General features: G+C 32.5%; 4 protein-coding genes across 4 annotated transcripts; 3 read left to right on the top strand and 1 right to left on the bottom strand.

Moving 5' to 3' along the window:
• Positions 1–632: 632 nt before the first annotated feature.
• HELRODRAFT_193319 (hypothetical protein) lies at positions 633–5,113 on the top strand. Its single transcript, XM_009026479.1, has 10 exons — positions 633–1,137; positions 1,331–1,536; positions 1,872–2,100; positions 2,190–2,649; positions 2,990–3,190; positions 3,380–3,520; positions 3,810–3,920; positions 4,084–4,156; positions 4,441–4,552; positions 4,773–5,113. The coding sequence occupies exons 1-10, from the start codon at positions 787–789 to the stop codon at positions 4,866–4,868; spliced, it is 1,980 nt and encodes a 659-aa protein (XP_009024727.1). The 5' UTR covers positions 633–786; the 3' UTR covers positions 4,869–5,113.
• A 164-nt stretch (positions 5,114–5,277) lies between these two features.
• On the top strand, positions 5,278–10,132 carry HELRODRAFT_185925 (hypothetical protein). Its single transcript, XM_009026478.1, has 9 exons — positions 5,278–5,390; positions 5,595–5,654; positions 6,077–6,151; positions 6,405–6,506; positions 6,727–6,814; positions 7,022–7,307; positions 7,655–7,740; positions 8,127–8,404; positions 8,944–10,132. The coding sequence occupies exons 1-9, from the start codon at positions 5,357–5,359 to the stop codon at positions 9,039–9,041; spliced, it is 1,107 nt and encodes a 368-aa protein (XP_009024726.1). The 5' UTR covers positions 5,278–5,356; the 3' UTR covers positions 9,042–10,132.
• A 307-nt stretch (positions 10,133–10,439) lies between these two features.
• On the bottom strand, positions 10,440–12,244 carry HELRODRAFT_114306 (hypothetical protein; the record flags this gene model as incomplete). The annotated part of the gene is made up of 6 exons (XM_009026477.1): positions 12,132–12,244; positions 11,879–12,012; positions 11,637–11,809; positions 11,166–11,344; positions 10,735–10,899; positions 10,440–10,475 (listed from the first exon to the last, which is right to left on the bottom strand). Exons 1-6 carry the CDS (start codon positions 12,201–12,203, stop codon positions 10,440–10,442), a joined length of 759 nt encoding a protein of 252 aa, XP_009024725.1. The 5' UTR covers positions 12,204–12,244.
• Positions 12,245–19,592: 7,348 nt separating this feature from the next.
• HELRODRAFT_178367 (hypothetical protein) lies at positions 19,593–21,982 on the top strand (the record flags this gene model as incomplete). The annotated part of the gene is made up of 2 exons (XM_009026476.1): positions 19,593–20,207; positions 21,866–21,982. The coding sequence occupies 2 exons, from the start codon at positions 19,593–19,595 to the stop codon at positions 21,980–21,982; spliced, it is 732 nt and encodes a 243-aa protein (XP_009024724.1).
• Positions 21,983–22,500: the final 518 nt, after the last annotated feature.

Below are 22,500 nucleotides of genomic sequence, written 5' to 3'. Positions count from 1 at the left end.
AATAAAAAAACTTTTGCCTTTTCTTGACAATCCTACTCTTCTCCTTCTTGTTACTTCGTTAGTCTTATCTAGGATTGATTATTGTAACTCGCTCTACTATGGTCTTCCTGACTCTATACTCTATCCTTTAAGTAAAGCTTTTAACTCTGCTGCTCGTCTAGTTGCTCGTGCCCCTTTCTCTTCTCATATATCTCCATATCTTGTTCTCTTGCACTGGCTACCTATAAAATATAGAATAATTTTTAAAATTTGCACGTTCATGTATAAGTCTCAATCTAAATTATTTCCTAAGTATTTATCTGATATATTAATTGAACCTAAACGCCCCGGTTTAAGATCGTCTTCTTCTTCTCGCTTTTTCTTAACTCGTGTTAAACACTCTTTTGCCAAATCTGCTTTTGCTTTTTCTGGTCCTTTTCTCTGGAACTCTCTACCTCCTTCTCTGACTACTTCATCACTTGCGAAGTTCAGAGCGGATCTCAAGGCCCATCTGTTTTCAAAACTCATTGAGGAGCGCTGTTGAACATCGCGGAAATAGCGCTTTATAAGCTAATTGATTGATTGATTGATTGATCCGTTACAAACTCTTAAAACTTAAATTAACTTTTAAATTATTGCATTTGTGGTTTTTAGTCGATCTCCATGTCAACTTTACGTTCATGTGTTCTGTTCCCAGCCTGATTTGAGAAATTAGAGTCGCATTATTTCACTAATTTGCTCTTCAAATTGTTTCTTATTTTTGTGTCATGTAATAAGGTTGTTATTAATTTTCGAAGTAGGTGAATCATGTCAATAATTGTAAAATCTTTGCGAGAACTTTGCCAGAAAAATGTTTCTGCATTTTTGCTCCTGAATAACCTCCGAACAGTCGAAAATCTCCGTCGATTAAACCGAAACAACTTGTCGATTATAAACCGGTTAAGATCCACTTTAGGACAGTCTTTTGTACTGGTTCAGGATGGGATTGAAATAACCGAACTTCCTTGGGTGGTGAAACGCCTGGGTCCCTCTGAATTTATGTTGAATGGAAAGTTCAACGTTGAGAATGCCCCGTACGATTCTAACGAGTTGAGACTGCACGATGATCATGACCTGGCCTTTGCTCGCATGCTTCAGGAGTGTAACAGTGTTAAACAGGTTTTTCAATTTTTTATAACAAGTTATAGTTTTTTCAAATATTTTATGTCAATTTGATAAACAATTCCGTTAAAACCTTTTCAACAAAGCTAAAAAAAGCAATATTTTATTATTCCAACAAAAACATTCATAAGAAATTTTTTGCCTAATTTGTAATTTCATCTTATGAGTAAGATTTGTCTTATAAAAACAGGTGTTCCAGCTATTAGAGGTTCCAGGGGAAACGGTGACATCCCAGTCGGCCGCATTTGCACTCTGCAGGATCTGCTCCCTGAAGAACAAGGGTGGCACGGAGGACATAGATTCCTTCATCAGGAAGGCCATCCTCAATGAATTGTGTGATACTGTTGTGAAGGATATCAAGCACCTGCCTAATCAGACACTGATCTCTCTTGTCAGGTTCGTATTGTTTGTTCTTACGTTGGTTTTCCTGTTTTGGTTTTAAATTAAGATAATGTTCTAAATACGTAACATAGATAGAGGTTATAGCATAATTTAAATGTGAAAAATTTGATTAGTAAAACTAAAAAGTTCTTTTACCCGTATAAAAGTTGAAGTTTAATGCTTCATTTTTGATTGTCCAAACAAAAAATGCTGATTATGTTAGAATTGTAAAATTTTTTAGACGTTTCTCATAGCAAACTCAAAAAATTTTAATTTCCAACTCAACATATCGAAATATTGGTTAAGTCTAACAATTTATCATTTGACAATCACAAAATCGCATTCCTCAGATGCTGTGTAAGTGTGAACAATTATGAACAGTCGTTCATCGAAAGTGTTAACGAGGAAGTAGAACGAAGGATTGGTTCATCAACGTTCACAGTTAGTGACCTCTGTGAACTGATCACGTGCATGTCTGAAAGTGTTCGTAGCGATGTGAACACCCTGAAAATGTGCTGGATTCATCTTGGAATGAAGTTTAATGACATTAATGAGAAAAATATTGTGGAGGTTTTCCAGGTTTGTTGTGGATTGCCCTATTTTCTGAAATTAAAAGTTAAACTAGATAATTATTTTTTATAATTTTTCAATGTTTTGTATCATTACAGGTTTTGAGAAACATAACGCCAGAGTTTCGCTACATGCTCAGACTGGCTGACAAGCAACTTCAAACTTGTTGGTGGAAGTTAGTTGCAAAGGACATTTCATCGATCTGCAAGAACCTCTGCCTGTTAAATTTCTACAGTGGTCGAACCCTATCATCCTTTGGCAAGTGGATGTATGCAAATGTTCACACACTAGACGACGATTCAATGAAACACATTCTAGGGATGTACTCCCATTTTAATTATTCCGATTCAAATGTCATCACGTCTCTGGAAAAGTTCATCAGTGCATTCTCTCGTCGAACAGCTCGTGGAAAAAACCCACCAGATTTGTTGAACAGAGTTTTAATGTCTATGGCGGCCAATTTCTGTAAGCGAAGAAGGCTCATCTCAACCTCCATCTTGGATTCCATTGCAGCTGATTTTACACTGGTGCATCAGTCTGGCTATGATTTGAGAGAAGGTGCTACAATTGTTACAAAATTAAAATTAAATTTTAATTATTCCGATTCAAATGTCATCACGTCTCTGGAAAAGTTAATTTGCTATTGGCTATATATATATATAGCCAATAGCAATTGGCTATGATTTGAGAGAAGGTGCTAATATGTGCTAATTTTATATTACTTTCATGATAAATTGTAAGGTAATTATGTTGATTTCATTGCTATTTGGATGTTACATTTTATGATATATGTCTACATTTTTATAATTTTTGTTTTAAAAATTCTATGTTAGGTTCCATGTTTTTTATGGTAATTATTTGTTTTAATTTAACTTCATCTTTGAAACAATCTACTTAGGCCTATCAGTATTGAAATCGTTTGGTCAGCTCGGCTACATCCCTTCTTCGACATCGTCGTCCGAATTTTTCTCGGCGGCCGAGCACTGGACCCAGCAGAAACTGAATAGAATTCCTTTTAGTGATTTACTAGAGTTGCTGGCTTCGTTTGTCTACATAGAAAGATTTCCTGTAAATTTTGTTGACCGAGTTCTTAACGCTCGTGTGCCTTATATGTTTAATGGTTGGTTGGCTGGTCGATTGATGGATTGATCGATTTGTGGTTGGTTGGTTAGTTGGTTGGTTGATTGATCGATTGATTGGTTGGTTAGTTGATTGAAGCATTGACATTTTTTCCAAATAAGTTTGTAAAGTAAGATTAATTTAAAAATTCCCCAAAACCTAAAAATAGAAATAAAAGATCCAATAGTCAGACAGAGAGCCTGCAGACATTTGCTCGAGATTCAGGCTTCGTATTTGTTGGAGTTCCCGACGAGAAGATATCTATCATTATTTGAGAAGGATGCTCTCAAGATATCGCTAACTTGGATGGGTTGGTTGGGCTGATTGGTTGGTGTGTCTTGGAGATTTTATAATTGGCCATTTGAATAACGTGATAGAGTTTTTTGATTGGTCGGTCGGTTGATGTTAAATGGTGAATTTTGACTGGTTCATGACATTTGAATGTAGAATTTTGATTGGTTGGTTAATGATCTTTGCATATGATATTTTGACTGGCTGATGGTACTTGTGTGTAGAATTTTGACTGAATCTAATTAATTGTTATTTAATTAGTTAAAAAAATTACAAAAATAATTTTTGTAATATTTCATTCCTAATAGATGGAAGGCTGTATAAATTTCACAAGGATGTTGGTGCACTGTTAAAGGATTTGCTGGTATCAGATATTGCTAACGAGTGTCAAATACCTAGGAATACCCCCCACCTGATTAGTAAGTAAGACATGGTGCATTATGCGATGCCATATTTGTACCAAACCATATTGTATTTCATATCTTTATTATATTATGATATTTTGTATAATAATTTTATTCTTTATTATTATTATTGTTGTTGTTGTTGTTGTTATTATTATTTTTATTTTTGTTACCAAAGATTATGAGTTGATGATAGATGCCCATGAGAACGTCGCTGGCAGGGATTCATTTGCTAGAACTGGGGATGGAAGGTTTATTTTATTATTATTATTATTATTATTATTATTATTAGTAGTAGTAGTAGTAGTAAGTATAGTAAGATAGCAGTATGGCTGATTGGTTGTTAATTATTTGGTTGATTGATTGATCGATTGGTTGATTGATTGACTGAATGGATGATCCGTTGATTGATTGATTGGTTGGTTGATAGATCAATTAATAAATTGGTTCAATCATCCATTCATAATTACTGATATTATTATTATATTATATATAATTTTTAATCATAATTTTTTTAAATTTTCTCAAAATCTAGAGTCGCTCTATTGCTAATGATGCCAGAATGTTATTCAAATGGCTGGGTTCTTATGGGTGAATTTAGCATGAAGAGGAGGCATTTGGTTAAACTGGGTTACGCCGTTGTTATGGTTATTATTTTTTATTATTGTTACTGTTTTTTGGCTAATTGGTTAGTTAATTGATTGGTTGATCGATTGGTTGATTGATTGGTTGATTGATTGATTGATAAGTTTTGTTAATTTTTTTGGTTGGTTTGTATTATTTTGTTGTAGGCATATATTTTTATAAATTAAGCGTTTTAATTTAAAATTTTCGATTTTATTTAATTTTTTTTTTCAAAATTTTTAGGTGCAGTACGAGCTATTTTCATGGAAGAACAGATCCACAACTGAAAAAATTAACTATTTAAAATCACTACTAACTCCTTACGTTAAGTTAAAATAATAATTATTACTTAAATTAATTGGTTAGTGTTATTTATATTTAAGCTGTTGTTTAATTATATGTCATATAGGTGTCTTGTACATTTTGACTGAATGTATATTTCGTGTGTGTGTGCGTGTGTATGTATGTGTGCGTGCGTGTATTATACACACTTCAACAATCATTTAGTAATTTCCAAAGTAATTTCTTGCCTTTTTGGAAAAAATATTTGGAATTTTTTGCAATTAAATTTTCAATACACGTGAGTTTGATTGATTGAATCTCCCGTGCTAAAATTAACATAAAATGTTTGGCCATTGCCCTCTGCTCTCAGGACAAAATTATGATTCTTTTCGTATGGTAATGGCGTTTCAAATCGTATTTAAAGCTTACTTGAATGCTTTTTTTATCAAATGTCCCATACAAGTTGTATTTTAATTAGTTTATATCCATATTTTAAATTTTAATTTTTTCCTTTATTGAATAAAATAAAAAGGATTTTATTCACGATGTTTATGTGTAATTGGTTTGATCGTTCAAGTGGTAGGTGAAATTTTTCTTACATTATTTCAATTATTAAAGATCTAAATTATTACTTGCCATCGCTATTTTGATTGAATTAACTTTTAAATTTGAAAATAGGATTTACAATTAAGCATTCTTCTTTGTAATAAAGAAATCTATTGTACTTATTTATATTTTCCGGTAACCAATTCACTAATTTGGGTCACGAAATGTCGTTAAAAGTTTCCAAAAGTCAGTTCCACACAAATGGTCTCTTGTTCGTTGGCTTCAACCAAGATTATGGTAAAAAAATATTTTTTTTTACTTAATTTTTTCCAAAAGTTTTTTTCTTTATTTATTATTGGGGAGGCGTGTGTTAATTAAATTAATTAATCAGTTAGTGAATTTTCGATTTAGTACGAATGCTTGTAAGTACTTTTGGTAGTTGAATAAATACTTTTGATGTATTTTAATTTAAAGTTGGGTTGGTTGACAATGAAAATATTTTTTTTACCTTTTTTAAGATTAACATTAATTAATTTTTAGTTAAAAAACCGGGCTTAAAAGTGAATTAAACAGTAATACCACAAATTTTATGATGGAAATATGAAGGCCAATGTTTATTTCATTTATTTTATTTAATCTTACTTAGATTATTTGAGATATTAATTTATTTATATTCTTAAAAAAAAATCTTATCTAGAGTTAAATTTTTATTATAAAAGGTTGTTTTACATGTGGCATGGAAAATGGCTTCAGAATTTTCAATAGTGATCCCTTGAAAGAAAAAGAAAAACAAGGTTTCTTATTATCACTTATTTAATTTTCTAAATATTTTTTCATAATTCATTTTTAATTATTTTTCAGACATATTGACAAACAACAACAAACACATAATCTATGTAGATCAATACACACACACACACAAATATCAATGCATCAGGCTCTTTAACCTGTGAATAAATTAGATGAAGTCTTGTCAATAATAATTATGACAATATTATTATTTAATAATAATATAAAATAATTAATAAAATTATATTTTTCAAACAGATTTTGAGGACGGGGGCATAGGGCACGTAGAGATGTTGTTTAGGTGTAATTATCTTGCCCTCGTAGGGGGCGGTAGAAAACCCAAGTTCCCCCCAAATAAAGGTTTTTGATTGGTTGATATATTATAAAATTGTATATTATAATATAATAATGCATTATAATATTGTTTGTGATATAAATTGATATTAACTGTGATATAGAGCTATAGTTCAATTCTTTGTATTTACTGACTAACTTCTGTGTGTGTGTGTGTGTGTGTGTGTGTGTGTGTGTGTGTGTATTTGACCTGACCTTGATCTTTGACCTCTATGACCTACAACAGTCTACATATGGGATGATTTAAAGAAGAGGCATGTCATTGAGTTGGAGTTTTCAAGTGAAGTTAAATCTGTTAAGCTCAGAAGGGATAGGTTATGATTATGATGATGATGGTGGTGGTGATGATGGTCTTGATGATAATGATGATAATCTCGGTGGATTTATAGTAAAATTTATGATTGTTGTTTTTTCATGCTCTTGGATACTATTCTATCAATCAATCATTCAGCTAACTAATGAATCCTTATTTTACTCAACTTATCAATCAACCAACCAACCTCCACCCGACCAACCAATAGGATCGTAGTAGTCCTCGAGACGATGATCAAGGTTTATTCCTTCACGCAAAATCCACAGCTCCTTCACGTTTTTGAAACGTGCCCCAATCCGAACGGCCTGTGCGTTCTATGCCCTAATAGTAGCAATTCACTTTTAGCATTTCCGGGTCCGAAAATGGGTCAGGTTCAGATCGTTGACCTTGCTGATGCGGAAAAATGCCCACTTGAGATTAATGCGCACGAGACCCATATCACGTGCATCTGTTTGAATATGCAGGGGACTAAGATTGCTACTGCTTCTGAGAAGGTGGAGCGTGTGTGTGATTGATTGTTTGCTTGTGTGGTGTGTAGGCGCGCGCGCGTGTGTGTGTGTGTGTGTTGCTGTTTCATTTTTCAATCATCTACTAACATTTTTGTTCACTCACTTTTCAACAAATTCATTCATTCACTCATACTCTACTCACATTCATTCCTTCATTTGTTCATTCATTGCTGTGTGCAGTGATAATGTTGTTTGACACATTCACTTACATTGTAATCAATACTTTTACGCTCGTCCATCCATTCATTCATTCACTCATCCATCCATTCATTCATTAATTCACTCACGCATTCATTTATTCATTCACGCATTCATTCACGCATTCACTGTAGGGCACATTGATAAGGTTGTTTGATACAATGACAGGCAGCATGTTGCAGGAGCTTAGGAGAGGCGCTAACCAGGCTAACATTTTCTGGTTGGTTGGGTTATGGTTAGACGTCATCATCATCACCATAAATGACGTCATCACTATCATCATCACCATAAATGACGTCATCACTATCATCATCACCATAAATGACGTCATCACTATCATCATCACCATAAATGACGTCATCACTATCACCATCACCATAAATGACGTCATTATCACCATCATCTTTTTTTTTCGTCGTCGTTGTCGTCATCATCAACGTCATTGTGGCTCTTTTCGTTATCTTCATTATCATCGTTATCTGCTCTACTATCGTTATCCTCACAGTTTGCTCTAATATTTTAAAATATCTACCATTTAAAACATTAAAGTTCCCAGCTACACACACACACGTACACACACACACACAAAACACGCACGCACAACAGCATTGCCTTCAACCACGATTCGTCATTGGTGTGCGTAGCGAGTGACCACAACACTGTCCATCTCTTTTCACTGGACGATAATAGGCACCAGAACAAACAATCGTCGCTGGCCTCCGCCCCATTTCTGCCGAAATATTTCAGCTCTACGTGGAGTTTTGCTAAATTTAGCGTTCCCGGGAATTCCAAGTTCATCTGCGCTTTCAGTTCCTACAGCAATGGTATTTCCAATACTATTAATAGCTCGGCCTTGAATCAGGCCGGGACCAATTATGTTCAAGGTTAGATTAGAATGTTGGTTTGTTTGTTTGTGTTTGCTGGTTGGTTGGTTTGTCTGTTTTTTTTTGTGGCAATTGGTTGCTTTGTGGCAGGTTTTGTTGGCAGCATTTAATTATGTGAGCGTTTGTTTAATAGTGTACTTTCAAACAAATACATACTGCACACACACTAATAAACAAACACACAAACATGCATACACAAACAAACACACAAACAAACAAACAAACACACAAACATACACACACAAACACACAAACATACACACACAAACATACACACACAAACAAACAAACACACAAACATACACACACAAACAAACAAACACACAAACATACACACACAAACAAACAAACACACAAACAAACAAACACACAAACATACACACACAAACACACAAACATACACACACAAACAAACAAACACACAAACAAACAAACACACAAACATACACACACAAACAAACAAACACACAAACATACACACACAAACAAACAAACACACAAACATACACACACAAACAAACAAACACACAAACATACAGTTATCTGTGCTGACGGAAGTTACTACAAGTTCAGCATCTCAGCCAAAGGCGAATGCACCAGAGAACTTTACTCACATTTCCTTGAAACCAATGAGTGAAAGATTTAATGGATTGTTGATTGGTTTAGTGAATAAATGAATGGATAAAGTAGTGAATGAATGCATGGATGAATTAGTTAATGAGTTTATGCATGAACAGATGAGTGAATTAATGAATGAATGAAACACTCGTTTGAATGAATGGATAATTAACCGAACTTGTGCACTCATTCACTTGAATGAATAAACGAACCACTGAACAAACGAACGAATGAAGCATAACATCTGTACATAAATATAACCGACTTTTATTAATTAATTAATTATCTATATCTGTCAATATCTACCATACTTTTTTGTCCTTGCTGATGTCATATTTGAAATTTATTGTTTTAATGTCATTATTTAGATCTATTATATTATTTTGCTGTTATTTTCATTATTATTATTGATGAATATTTATTACTAAAGCTAGTATTATTATTACTAATAATTAGTGTTTGTGTGTTATATGATGAACTATTTAACAAACCATATTATTTTTTGTGTTTTATTCGTTTATTTAATCATTTTTTTATTCACTCGTTCATTCATTAAATCAATCAATTAATTTATCAATCAATCAATCAATCGATTAGTCAATGAACGAAACGTTATACAAGTCAACCAATCAACTTTCTCAACCATTCTGTCGTTCAAATTACAAACTAAACTGACTGAAAATCAATGAATCAGTCAATCTATCAATCATTCATTCAATCGATCAGTCAATCAATTTTTTCAAATCCTTTGGTTGATCGGTTAACCTATGCTGACACACACGCACACATATGTATGTGTGTGTATACATGGTTACACATAGACGTAACTGTATGTATAGTTTTCTTTATATAAAAATGCGACACACCAACGGATTAACATTGTTCTTCTGTTGTCCTTAATTATACAATTATGACGCTAACTCTATTCATAATAATTATAATTAAGTATAACAATTAATGTTATATTAATAAAAGAATAACACATTTTTTGTATTAATTAAACTAACATGCCCACGTAATGACCTTGAGTATTTATAATTAGTTATAATAAAATAACACTTTTTGTATTATGAATTGTTGGTAAAACACGACCCATTATGTAGTAAGTATTGAATAGCACTTTTCTGTGTAAATAATTATCGTCATAATAATAAAATATCAATTTTTTTTAATTATTAATAATATAATCATAACATTATTAAGAATTTAGTTGAAATTCTAGAGTGAACAATTTTATTATCCAAATCAAAAGCAATTAATATAAAATTTAACTTGAATATCAAAGAGATATAAAAAATAAGAGAGTTAAACAATTAGTTAAATTGTAAATTAATTAATCAATTAACTAATTGATTGATCAATTAATAATGCTGATTAATAAAAATCAAATAATATAAATTAAAAATGGAAAATTATTTCATTTCTTCGCCGCTACGATGCCTTCAAGTTGCATCTGTGTTTTTAAAAGAACGCGTACAATAATAATATTATATTTAACAATTATATTAATAATAATAATATATATAAATAATATTACAATTTTTTCGAGTTATTGTAACCAGACATGGTTCCATGTGACCAGAGAAAGTTTCAATAATTGGTGATGGGTTATCAGGCAGATAAGAATATACAATAGTAGTAGTGACAATTAGGATAAATTCATCAACAGTAACAACACAAATAATGAAAAAAATAAATGGAATGAAATTCACTTTTAGTTGTTGGGTAGTTTTCTTGAGAAATTGAATTTCCTCGGCATGCTTCTTCTCATCAACTGACCTCTGCTCTATGGCCTTCTTCTCCGATTGGTCAATTCTGACCTTCAGTTCGTTGACCTGCCTTTCAAGGTCACGCTTGTCCGATTCAAGGTCAACTATCTGTGAGTTTCGGTATTTAAAGAATAAAATTGAAAAGAGTAAAGATAAAATTGTAAAGAGAAATGGTACCACCACCTTCACGAATCATGGTCTTATGCAATTAGGTGCAATATTAACCTATATGTTTTTTATGCACATACAACAATAACTATAATTATAGTCAATTATAACCATAATTACAGATAATTGTAATTATAATTATAGATAATTATAATCATAATTATAGAAAATTGTAATATAACTATAATATAAATATACATATGTACCTGTTTTTCTAGATCAGCTTTTCCCTGATCAGCCTGTAATGCTTTCCTCATGCCAAATGCTATGCTACTCTCGTACAATGTTTGGTAAGCAGCTATGGTCATCCTCAACTCGTCGCGCATCCTGACCAGCAGCAACCCGCGTTCGGCACAGTTTATTGTTACTTGCCGAATTATTTCATCTTGGATTTTGGGGGTTGTTTGTTGTTTATTTATGAATGAGATTATACATTTTTGCTTTTTGGGTTTGTGGTGTTAGTTGCAGGGGTGAATTGAGAAATTTATTAATAAAACTAGAAAGAAAGAAAGTAGAGAGAAAAAGAGAAAGATTAGTAAAAGTAAGGAAAAAAAACAAAAACTCCTGAACTAAAATACTAGAGAGACCAAGCAAAAACACATTACTGAAAATTCTTAAACAAGATACCAAACACATCTCTAAAAGATAAAAATCCTAAATCAAAGTGCATATCTAACCAAAGCACTGTGAGTAGAGTTCTCTCCTTACGGGACAAATGCCAGTTTCCCTGGCCTGCCTCTGAAGAAGTCGATTGTCAAGTTCTGTCTGCAGATTGATGACTTCCAGACGAGTTGCTGGCACGCTACTGGCCGCCATCATCCATAATGTGTTGTTCTCATCTTTGAATTTTCTTTTCAAGAAAGATTTTTAAACATTTCAAGAATGTTTTAAAAAAAGACGAAAAACAAAAAAAACAAACATAGGTGGCAGGATGGAGTTGAGAACTTCAACAGTTGCCTCATGGGAGGTATCATCAATGGTGGAGATGTGGGTGGTCTGAGGTTTAGTGCACAAATCTGGCAGACGATTTTGTCCTTGTTGATGAAACGCATCCTGAAAAGAAAATCATTTGCCATTTTTAATAAAAACACAAAATATTGGACAAATATAAATTAGCATCCCTAGATCACCTCTGCTCTCTAAAAGTCTAAAGAAACTATCTAAGCACTAACTTTGGAATCGACATTTTTAGTAGCAAGACGAGGGTTATCATACTTCACTAACGTCGTATATGTCGGAATCATTTTTAATTTAATTAATTTAATAACTTAATTTCATAAAAAAAAGCAATTTAGCCACAAAAATTTAACAGGCACAACCGTTCCGCCCAAATTTCAAAACGCCCTGTTCCATTTTAAAATCTGGCAAAGAAACAGTACAAAATAACTTTTTTCTAATAGCCTTAAGCAAAAGTTAATTTTATAAATAAATGAATTAATTAATTAAACTGACAAATAACTTGATTTATTAATTATATATAACAAAATAAATACATTTAAAAACTTTATTATTTCAATTTAAACGCGCCCGATCGTTATTGTTCAGCAATAAGGATGTTTATACACACATGCATACGTATAAAAGTAAAAAAATTTCTCACTAAACGCAAATTAAATTTTTATGGCGATTAGGCACTGGGGATTACTAATTGACGGTGATGATGACGTCGTCGTAAAATTATTTACATTATTATTAAATTAAAGCAAGTTTTTTAATTTATTTAATTAATTAAATTAAAATTTGTTTAAATTTTTAATTAAATTTGAAAAGTCAATATTAGATTTATTTAAAATTTAATTTAATAAATTTTTATTCAATTAAATATTAAAATCTTGAAATATGTTTATTAAAATTTCAGAATAATTTCTCTAATTTGTTTATTTTATTTGTTATTGCTTGTGTAATTATGATTTAACATTTAATTATTATAATATATATATATATTAATATAAATTTTAAATTAAAGATATATAAAAATAAGTAAATATTGAATAAAATAAATAAATGAAATAATTTATAATATGTTATTTGAAATACAAAAATTTTGAAAAAGATTTTAAAATTCGGGCATCATAAAACAAAAAACATAAATTAATATTAATTATTAAATAGAAGGAAATAGGTAACATAATATTATAATTTGTTATTTTTGAACATTTTACTAATAATTTAAAAATTTCAGATTTTATTTATTTTGTATATTAAAAATGTGTACAAATAATTAAATGTATTCACATATGATCTCTCATTTAAATTATTCAATTTTTTTCTTCTTGGCAGAGGCCCAAAGGCATATACAACAGCAACTAAAATTTTAATTGTTTTTCTAATTTAACTTTTCTTTTTCCTGGTAATAATAATAATAATAACAATAATAATTAGTGATAAGATGTAATATCAACACCAAAGTTTAAGTTAAAAGCCATTCTCTCTTTCAAGCTCTTTCAGTGAAACAAACAGACTGAGCCGGTGAAAACCAGGCATCACACATATTGCAAGAGATAGGAGGGGATCTCTTGTATTCCAACCCAGTCACTGCAAGAGCAAGACCATCCCTAAAATGATATCTATATATAGATAACCAACCACCATTGTAATTGTAGTAGTAGTAGTAGTAGTAGTAATAATAATAGTAATAAAAACACTACTATTACTATAATAATAATAATAATAATAAAATACTGGTAGAAGTTCATTCAAATAAATTACGTAAACTTATTTAAATTTTATGGTGTTTATGAAAATTTTTTCATCTGATTATTTTTATATATCTAGTGATTATTTCTTATTGGAATTGTGATTATGGTTGAGTGTGCGTGTGTGTATGCGTGTTTGTGCGTGCGTGTGTGTATGTGTGTATGCGTGTGTGCGCATTTATGTGATATAAGCTGCTTCATAATTTATGTGTGTGTGTATGGTGTATGTGTGTGTGTGTGTGTGAGTGTGAATATGTAAATATTGCTAGAATTTTGTATTTCCCCGTTTGTGTGTGTTTGTTTGTGAGTGTGTGTTTGTTTGTGTGTGTGTGTGTGTGCGTGCGTGCGTGCGTGCGTGTGCGTGCGTGTGTGTGATATAAATAGCAGTAGTAGAATCTTCCATTGAGTTCAGTTCAGTTGTATCAAATTTCACGTGATTCTACTACAGTTACTTCTTAGCTCTTACCAGTCATTTGAATGACCAAATGAATGAATGAATGAGTGAGTGAGTGAGAGAGTAAGTAAGTAAAAGAGTCACATCACGCTCATATATCTACTAACCAGGCTATGATACAAAATGAATGGATAAATGAATGAAAGATTGAGGAATGTTTCATCAAAATAACTGCACAGAATATTTCTCAATTTTAAGTTCATCATTTACTTAATAAACCTTTGTGTGGATATATTTATGTTGGTTATGCACACACGCACACGTACATACACTTTACACACACACACACACACACACACACACACACACACACACACACACACATACTTAAAGTTGTGTGTTTGTTGTACGTTGTATTTATATATTGAACGTATATAAAGTTGGTTTGAATGCTTGATTATATGTATGTGTTGTGTATATGTGTGTACATTTGTGTGTCTGTAATTGTGTATGTTGTAGATTTGTATGTTTAATCCCTAAAACAAGTTTGTTAGTATTTCTGTGTGTTTGTGTGTATTTGTGTGCTTTGATAGGTTGCATATTGTCTTGTTTAAAAATACTTTGATTGGTTGACTGACTGATTAGTTGATAGATTGATTGATTAGTTGGTTGATTGTTTGATTGATTGATAGATTGATTGATTGAATAATTGATTGAGAACTTACAACAAATGTTCTTGAAACATGCTTATGGCTATCTGCCCACTTTCTTTACTTATTCATTGTTTAAACACATGTGGTTTACTTGTCTGTGTGTCTGTGTGTGTGTATGCATATATGAATGTATGTGTGTGTATGTTTGCATGTATGTATGTGTGTGTGTATGCATGTATGAATGTATGTGTGTGTGTATGTATGCATGTATGCCTGTGTGTATGTTTATATGTAATGTGTGTATGTGTATGTATGTTATTTATAGCTCAAACTTGTAGGCCACATAACACCTCAGAACAATGAAACTATATATATGTGCTCATTAACACTAGGATGTTATGATTTATCTCATATAAAATCACACATGCACTGGCCACATACATACATACATACATACATACATACATACATACATACATACATCATGTTTTGGTTTTAACATACATACATACATACACACACACACACATACATACGTATATATATACATACATATATTTGTCATATCATTTTTACATACATATATACACACACACATACATACATACGTACATACAAACTTCTTGATTTTGATCTTTGCTCTTCCTTTGCATTTTTTCACTCCATCAATCTTTATGATTAATCATCATAAACGTTTGTGTTGCTTGGCTTTTTTGTTGTGCTCTGTTCATGCATTCGTTTGTTCACTCATTTGTTCATTCATTCGTTCATTAATTTATTCGTTCATTTATTCATTCATTCATTCCTGCATTAATTCATTCATTAAGCTTGCATTTTGTGATGATAATGATGACGATGGTGGTGGTGGTTCTCTATCTTTGTCATTTTGTTTAGAGTTTTTATTATATATATATGTTATTGCTGATTTTATTATAATAATAATAATTATTATTATTATTATTATTATTAAATAATTCTTTTTATTATTATTATCGTTGTTTTGAAATGTTTCTTGAGGGTGTTCTTAGAACTCTGACTTGTTGTTGTTTGGGTTTTCTTTTAGAATTGTTTTAAATTTTCTGCAAGCCCTTGTCTAATGCTCCGCATTTCAAGATTCATTCTTTTTTTTTTTTGGAGCGACGGATCGTAGTTTGTTTAAGTGCATTTCTTGTCTTTCTTTCTCCTCTCTCTGGAGAGAGAGAGAGAGAGAGACAGACAGACAGATTAAAGGTCATTGTTATTTTTGTTTGTATACAAATCTTGGCTTCATTATATATAACAATCCGTATTACTTATTGAGGCACTTTGTATATAACTTCATGTCAATTGATGTGTGTATGTACGTTTGTGTGTGTGTGTGTGTGTGTGTGTGTGTAGTTCTTTTTGTTTACCCATGTTGTGCCTTAATGTCTGGACACTAGAAGCATCAAAGTTAGTCTGAAGTACTGTGGTTGGTTTATGTATATAGTTTCACTCGTTCATTTTTCCACCTCCATTCATTCGTTCTATTATCCGTGTAGCTAATTGTTTATTTATTTATTCATTTGTTCATTAATTCATTCATTCATTCGTTCGTTCACTCATTCATATTTTTTGGCATGCCTGCACACATGCATGCGCTTGCTTCCTTCATATCAGCTTCTCCACATCAATCGGAACATAAAATATAATCCTGATTACATCAGTGCTTCGGGGGAGGGGTTAAGTTCCCGTCGTCGTCGTCATCGTCGCCGCCACCATCACCACAGCCGTTATCGTCATGCAACGATATTATTATGACTCTTCATGTGGCGTAAGATATGCGTCACACTTCTATCATAACAAATGACAGTTGGTATTGTACGCACACACACACGCACGTACACACATATATACACGTACACACACACATATATACACGTACACACACACACTTATATATATATATATATATATATATATATATATACATAAACAAACAAACAAGGTGAGGTTTGTATGTGTATCATAAAATTGTCATTTGAAACATCTGCATACATGTTTGTTTGCATGCTTGTTCTGTGTTTGTTTGTGTGCGGTCGTGTGTGTGTGTGCTTGTATGTGTGTGTGGTAAGCTATTTTATTATTATTATTATTAGTAGTAGTAGTAGTAGTAGTAGTAACGGTAGTATTAGTTTTGTGGTTATTATCAGTGTTACAATTTCTATGGATAATGGAAAGAATGGATGAGATTAAATGAATAAATAAATGAATGAATGAGCGAACGAACGAACGAACGAATGAATGAATGAGTGATATGCTATCTATCTATCTCTCTATCTATTCTCTTTTTCTATAATGTTTGCAAATAAATATATGCTAAAATAATTGCATGGTGCAAAATTGAGTAAAATACTAAATAGGTAGATGCATGGCTATGGTTCATAATAATAATAATAATAATAATAATAATAATAATAATAATAATGTTAATGCTTGCCTGCTTGCTTGCATGTAAATAGATATGAGACGGCAAGTTATAATGGTTGACGGTGAATGGATAAATGAATGGTTGGATTTATAGATGAATGGATGGATAGATAGGTGGGTGAATTTATGGTTAAATGGATGAATGAATGAACGAATGAATGACTGACTGACCTTCTGAATGAATAAGTGAATGGATGTGGGAATTGTCGGATGAATTAATGAATGGTTGGATGGACTAATAGATTTTTATCATATTGGAAAACATTCATTTTTGTGTTTTACTGAAATACTTCATGTGGTTTAAACATTTTCCATTGCAGCTCTTTGAACATTATTGTCTCTACCTGACTACTACTACTGGACTACTACTACTACTGCAATTACTACTACTACTACTACTGCAACTATCATCTCATCAGCATCATCACCAACAACGAAACTAAGCAACAACAACAACAACGTTTCAGATAACAACAACGACAACCACCAAACTAACCAAAGACCATCTACGATGATTAAACTTCGCAACAACTCCACCAGCAGCAGCAGCAGCAGCAACAACAACAACAACATGTTCATCAATACAAACACGACGACGACCACAACATCAACGCCGACAACTACAAAAACTTCGTCGTCGGCGGCGCCAAAAAATGAAATTAAACGCATATCATCTGAATGCTCTGCATCTAAATTGAAAGAAGGTGCCAGGAGGTCACTAATCATTTTTCCAATTGATGATAAACATTGTTTTAATTTTGTTGATGCCACTACTACTACTACTACTACTACTACTACTACTACTACTGCTGCTGTTGCTGCTGCTACGACTGCAGCTGCGAGCAGTGATAAGCACGGAAGACGTCACGTTGATGATAATAGTGGTAAAGATTTCAAGGTTTGTATGAATTAATATAGTATTGTTGCGATCATCATTATCATCATCATCATCATTATCATCATCAGTGACGTCATCGAGATAATCACCACCGGTGACGTCATCATCATCGTCATCATTTTTTTTTCTTTCACTTTATTTTACCTGTGTTTGCCTGTCTTTCTAATGTAGTACTTGCATTGAGTGATGTGGCTATGATGATGATGATCATTATGAAGATGATGATGGTGATGGTCTCAATATTGTTGTCGATGATGATGATGTCGATGTTGATGATGATGATGTTGCTGATGATGATGTTGTTGTTGATGATGTTGTTGATGAGGGTGGTGATGATGATACAGATTAATTATTTTTTTTAACAAGATGATGACTCCTTAAGGGAATAATTAAACCATGGCAAACAAAGACTAGATTTTATACGGAGAAAAAGAGAGAGAGAGAGAGAAAGAGAGAGAGAGAAAGAGAGAGAGAAAATCGAAGGAGAGAAGGGGAGAGAGAGAGAAATATTTTATAATAAATGATGTAATGATGATGATGTCCATGATGCAGTAATAATATCAGTAGTGATTTTGGTGATGATTATGATGATGGTGATGATAATAGTGATGTAAATTGGGATGATGATGATGATGAGGAGGAAGAGGAGCATGATGATGACGATGTTTAACAGAACACTGAATAAATACATTGATTTTTTTATGCAGCTTTTTTATATACACTTCATAATAATGATGATGAAATGATGATGATGACGCTGATAGTGATGATGAAAACACGGAATGATGATGATGATGATAATGATAATGATGATGACGGATATAAAGTCTTTTGGGTAATGATAGAATTGCCATGGAACTCAAATTCTACACAATTTTCAATATCTGTTGCATGGCATGAACATGCAGTATAGATAGACAGACCGGTATATGGATGGATGTAATTATGGAGATGATGATGATGATGATGGTGATGATGTTGATGATGATGATTATTGTTCATTTTGTTGTTGTTTTTACTGTGTTTTTTTCTGATTGCGTTATTAACTACGTTCCTTCGTTGAACTATAACCACAATAAAAACAATAATAATTAATAATAATAATAATAGTAATAATAATAAAAATTTCACATCATCATCATCATCATTGACAATCCCCACCATTAACCTCGAGAAGTGCATTGCTACTACTACTAAGGATAAATAAGATCCCTATGTTATGTTTATTTACTACGTATGCATGTGTGTGTACGTGTGTGTGTGTGTGCATGTGCGTACATGTGTGTACGTGTGTGTGTGTGCGTGCATGTGTGTTTTTGTATACGTATAAATTGGGGAATTGCTTTGTTTACCTTTCTGTTCATTTGATTGATTAGGTTTCATTTCAGCTGTTTTTTTCTACTCTTTCATTTTATTGTATGGTTTAGGCCCCAAAACCCACAACAACAACAACAATAACAATAATAACCATAAATAACCATAATAATAATAATAACAATAGTAATAACTTCAAAATTTTCACCAAACAGACATGCAGGAATTCAATGACGTTCGTATCGGCGGCAAGCACATCCACCACAGCTGCAGCAGTTGCAGCAGCTGCAGCGACGTCATCGTTGACGTCATCGAAATCCAAAGACACCACAAAACACTACCAACACCATAGAAGCAGCAAAATTTATAATTCCGAACTTTCCTATATGGCCGATGAAAGTCATGAAAAAAGCGTGAATAAAAATTTTGACCAAAATGTTGACAAAGGTGAGAATAGAAGTTTTGGGATTAGCCTGGACAAAAGTTTCGACAAAAACATGGAAAAAACTGTGGATGGCAAGGATTCTTATCCAAATACTGACGTCACAGACGGCAAGTGTGTGGATAGGAAGGATTGCAAATCAGAATCAGGGACATGTTCGTATTATAAGAGGGGCTCATTCAGATCGTCTTTAATTTCAAACGCGTCATCAACAACATCCACGTCATCTGGACTGAAATTAAGAAGCTTGGTCTCTAAAAACGCTCCAGAAGCTGCCAGCAGCAGCAACAACAACAACAACAGCAACAACACTAACAACAACAACAGCAGCAACAAAGTATGCAAGAGATTAGATGAATGTGCACATTTCCATTATGAGACTGTTGATTTGAAGACTATTGAGGTGAATTTTGAAAGGATTATGTTTGTATTTGTTTGTGTTGTTGTTGTTGCGTTTTGTTGTTGTTTGTTGTTGTGTTGTTATAGAGAGAAAGAGAGAGAAAGAGAGAGAGAGAGAGGGGGGGAGAGAGAGAGGAGCTACACAGAATTAGATTGTGGAGAGAGAATACATAAGATGGAATAGATACAAAACTTTTACTTAAATTTAATAACTACATGCATGTATGTACATATCTATTTGTATGTGTGTTTTTCTGTCTGTCTGTCTGTCTCTCTGTCTGTCTGTCTATCTATCTTTTTTTCTATCCGCCTGTCTGTCTGTATATATCCAGCCATTCAAACAAAAGCTGATACAGATATCAACATCATAAATTGCATTTTAAGCCAAATAAGATTTGTTCCAATGTAGCATTAAATCTCCCTCTCTCTCACCCCCTTTCTCTTTTTCAATTGTTTTCCTCCCCTCTCCTTTTCTTTTCTTTTTTTATTTCTCTCTCTCTCTCTCCAGATAAATAGATAGATAGATAGGTAGATAAATTGATAAAGAAAAAGAGTTTGTTTGAAAGATTTGAACGAATGAAAAATAAAGGAATGGATGAATGGATGAATAAATAGAAAGAGAGAGAGAGAGAAAGAGAAAGAGGAGAGAGAGAGAAAGAGAAAGAGGAGAGAGAGAGAGAAGAGAGAGAGAAATAATATCCAGTTTTGTCTGGTGATGTTATTATGTTTTATGTTCATCACTTTATATTGTTATGTCAATGCAGTCCGGCCATTTATAAAATTTTATGATGCTTTCTACATGCTTTTATGCATCCATGCATCTCTGTCTCTCTCTCCCTCTCTCTTTCGCTTTTTCTCTCTCGCAGTCGTTTTGTACTCATCCAATTTTATTGATCAGTCTATCTTTATCATTACTCATCTCTTCATTGCTTTTCGTTTTATCTCCTCACTACGTCCTTTCATTCATCCGTTTGTTCATTCATTCATTTTGTTTTCACGAATTTTTACATTTATTCATTTGCTCATTTGTTGGTTGGTTGGTTGGTTGGTTGGTTCGTTCATTCATTCATTCATTCATTCATTCATTCATTCATTCATTCATTCATTCATTCATTCATTCAGTTAACATTTTTTATTTTTTTTCATTCACTCATTCACTTGCCTAGCCAATCATTCATTGTCATCAGTCCATCATTTTTTTTTCAAGGATGTCTTTGCTAATTCATTCTTCTTTCCTTTATTTATTGGTAGTTTCACTTCCATCAATCATTTTTCTTTTTTTTTCTCTCTCTCTTTCCCTTTTTTTCTCTTTTCCTCTCTCTCTCTTCTCACATATTCTTTGGTTTTCTTTATTTCAAAAACACTATCAATCCATCATTCATCAATCTAACTCCACTTATTTTTCCTGGTTTTTATTAAATTTGCTCGTTCGTTCGATCAATCAATCATCCGTTCGTTCAATTATTCATTCATTTTTTAATTAATTAATTCATTCATTACATTTCATCCGTAATTAATTCATGTATCTTTTCACTCATCCCTTAGATCATTCATCCATTTAGTTATCCATTCGTTCATCTATCAATCTGTTAATTAGTTTAGTCGTTTAAACATTTTGTCATTCATTCATTCATTCATTCATTCATTCATTCATTCATTCAGTTATCCCTAGCAGAGGACAATTTTGATGACCCATCGTCTGAGAAGTGGCTGATGATTGAAGTTACCTCAAAAGGAGATAAGCACTGGACAATTAGGAAAAGTTATCAGGTTTGTTGATTGGTCAATCAATCATTCAATCAATCATTCATTCATTCGTTCGTTCGTTCGTTCATTCATTTATTCATTTGTCTATTTATTCGTTTGTCCATTCATTTGTCCATTTTGTTAATTTCAATTCCTCAATCAATAAATCGATCTATCAATCCATCGCCCGATAATTCGTTCCATTCCAATCAGCCAACCAACCAAACGATCAACCTACTAACCAATCAACCAACCTACCAACCAATCGATCAATCAATCAACTAATCAATCAATCAATCAATTAACCAATCAATCACTCAATCAATCAATCAATCAATCGATCAATCAATCGATCAATCAACAAACCAATCAATCAATCAACCAATCAGAGTTTGCACAAGATGGACGAGCAGCTTCATAGTTGCATCTTCAAGCGGAAGTTCAGCATGCTTCCGGAACTGTCACATGACCTGGTTGAAGAACAAGGACCCATTGTTAGTTTGTGTGTGTATGTGTGTGTGTATGTATGTGTGTGTGTGTGTGTGTGTGTG

Source organism: Helobdella robusta (assembly GCF_000326865.2).
Source record: "Helobdella robusta unplaced genomic scaffold HELROscaffold_47, whole genome shotgun sequence".
NCBI classification, from domain to species: Eukaryota; Metazoa; Annelida; class Clitellata; order Rhynchobdellida; family Glossiphoniidae; genus Helobdella; species Helobdella robusta.
Note: the sequence above shows the minus strand (reverse complement) of the source record. Positions and strands in the feature narration are given on the sequence as shown.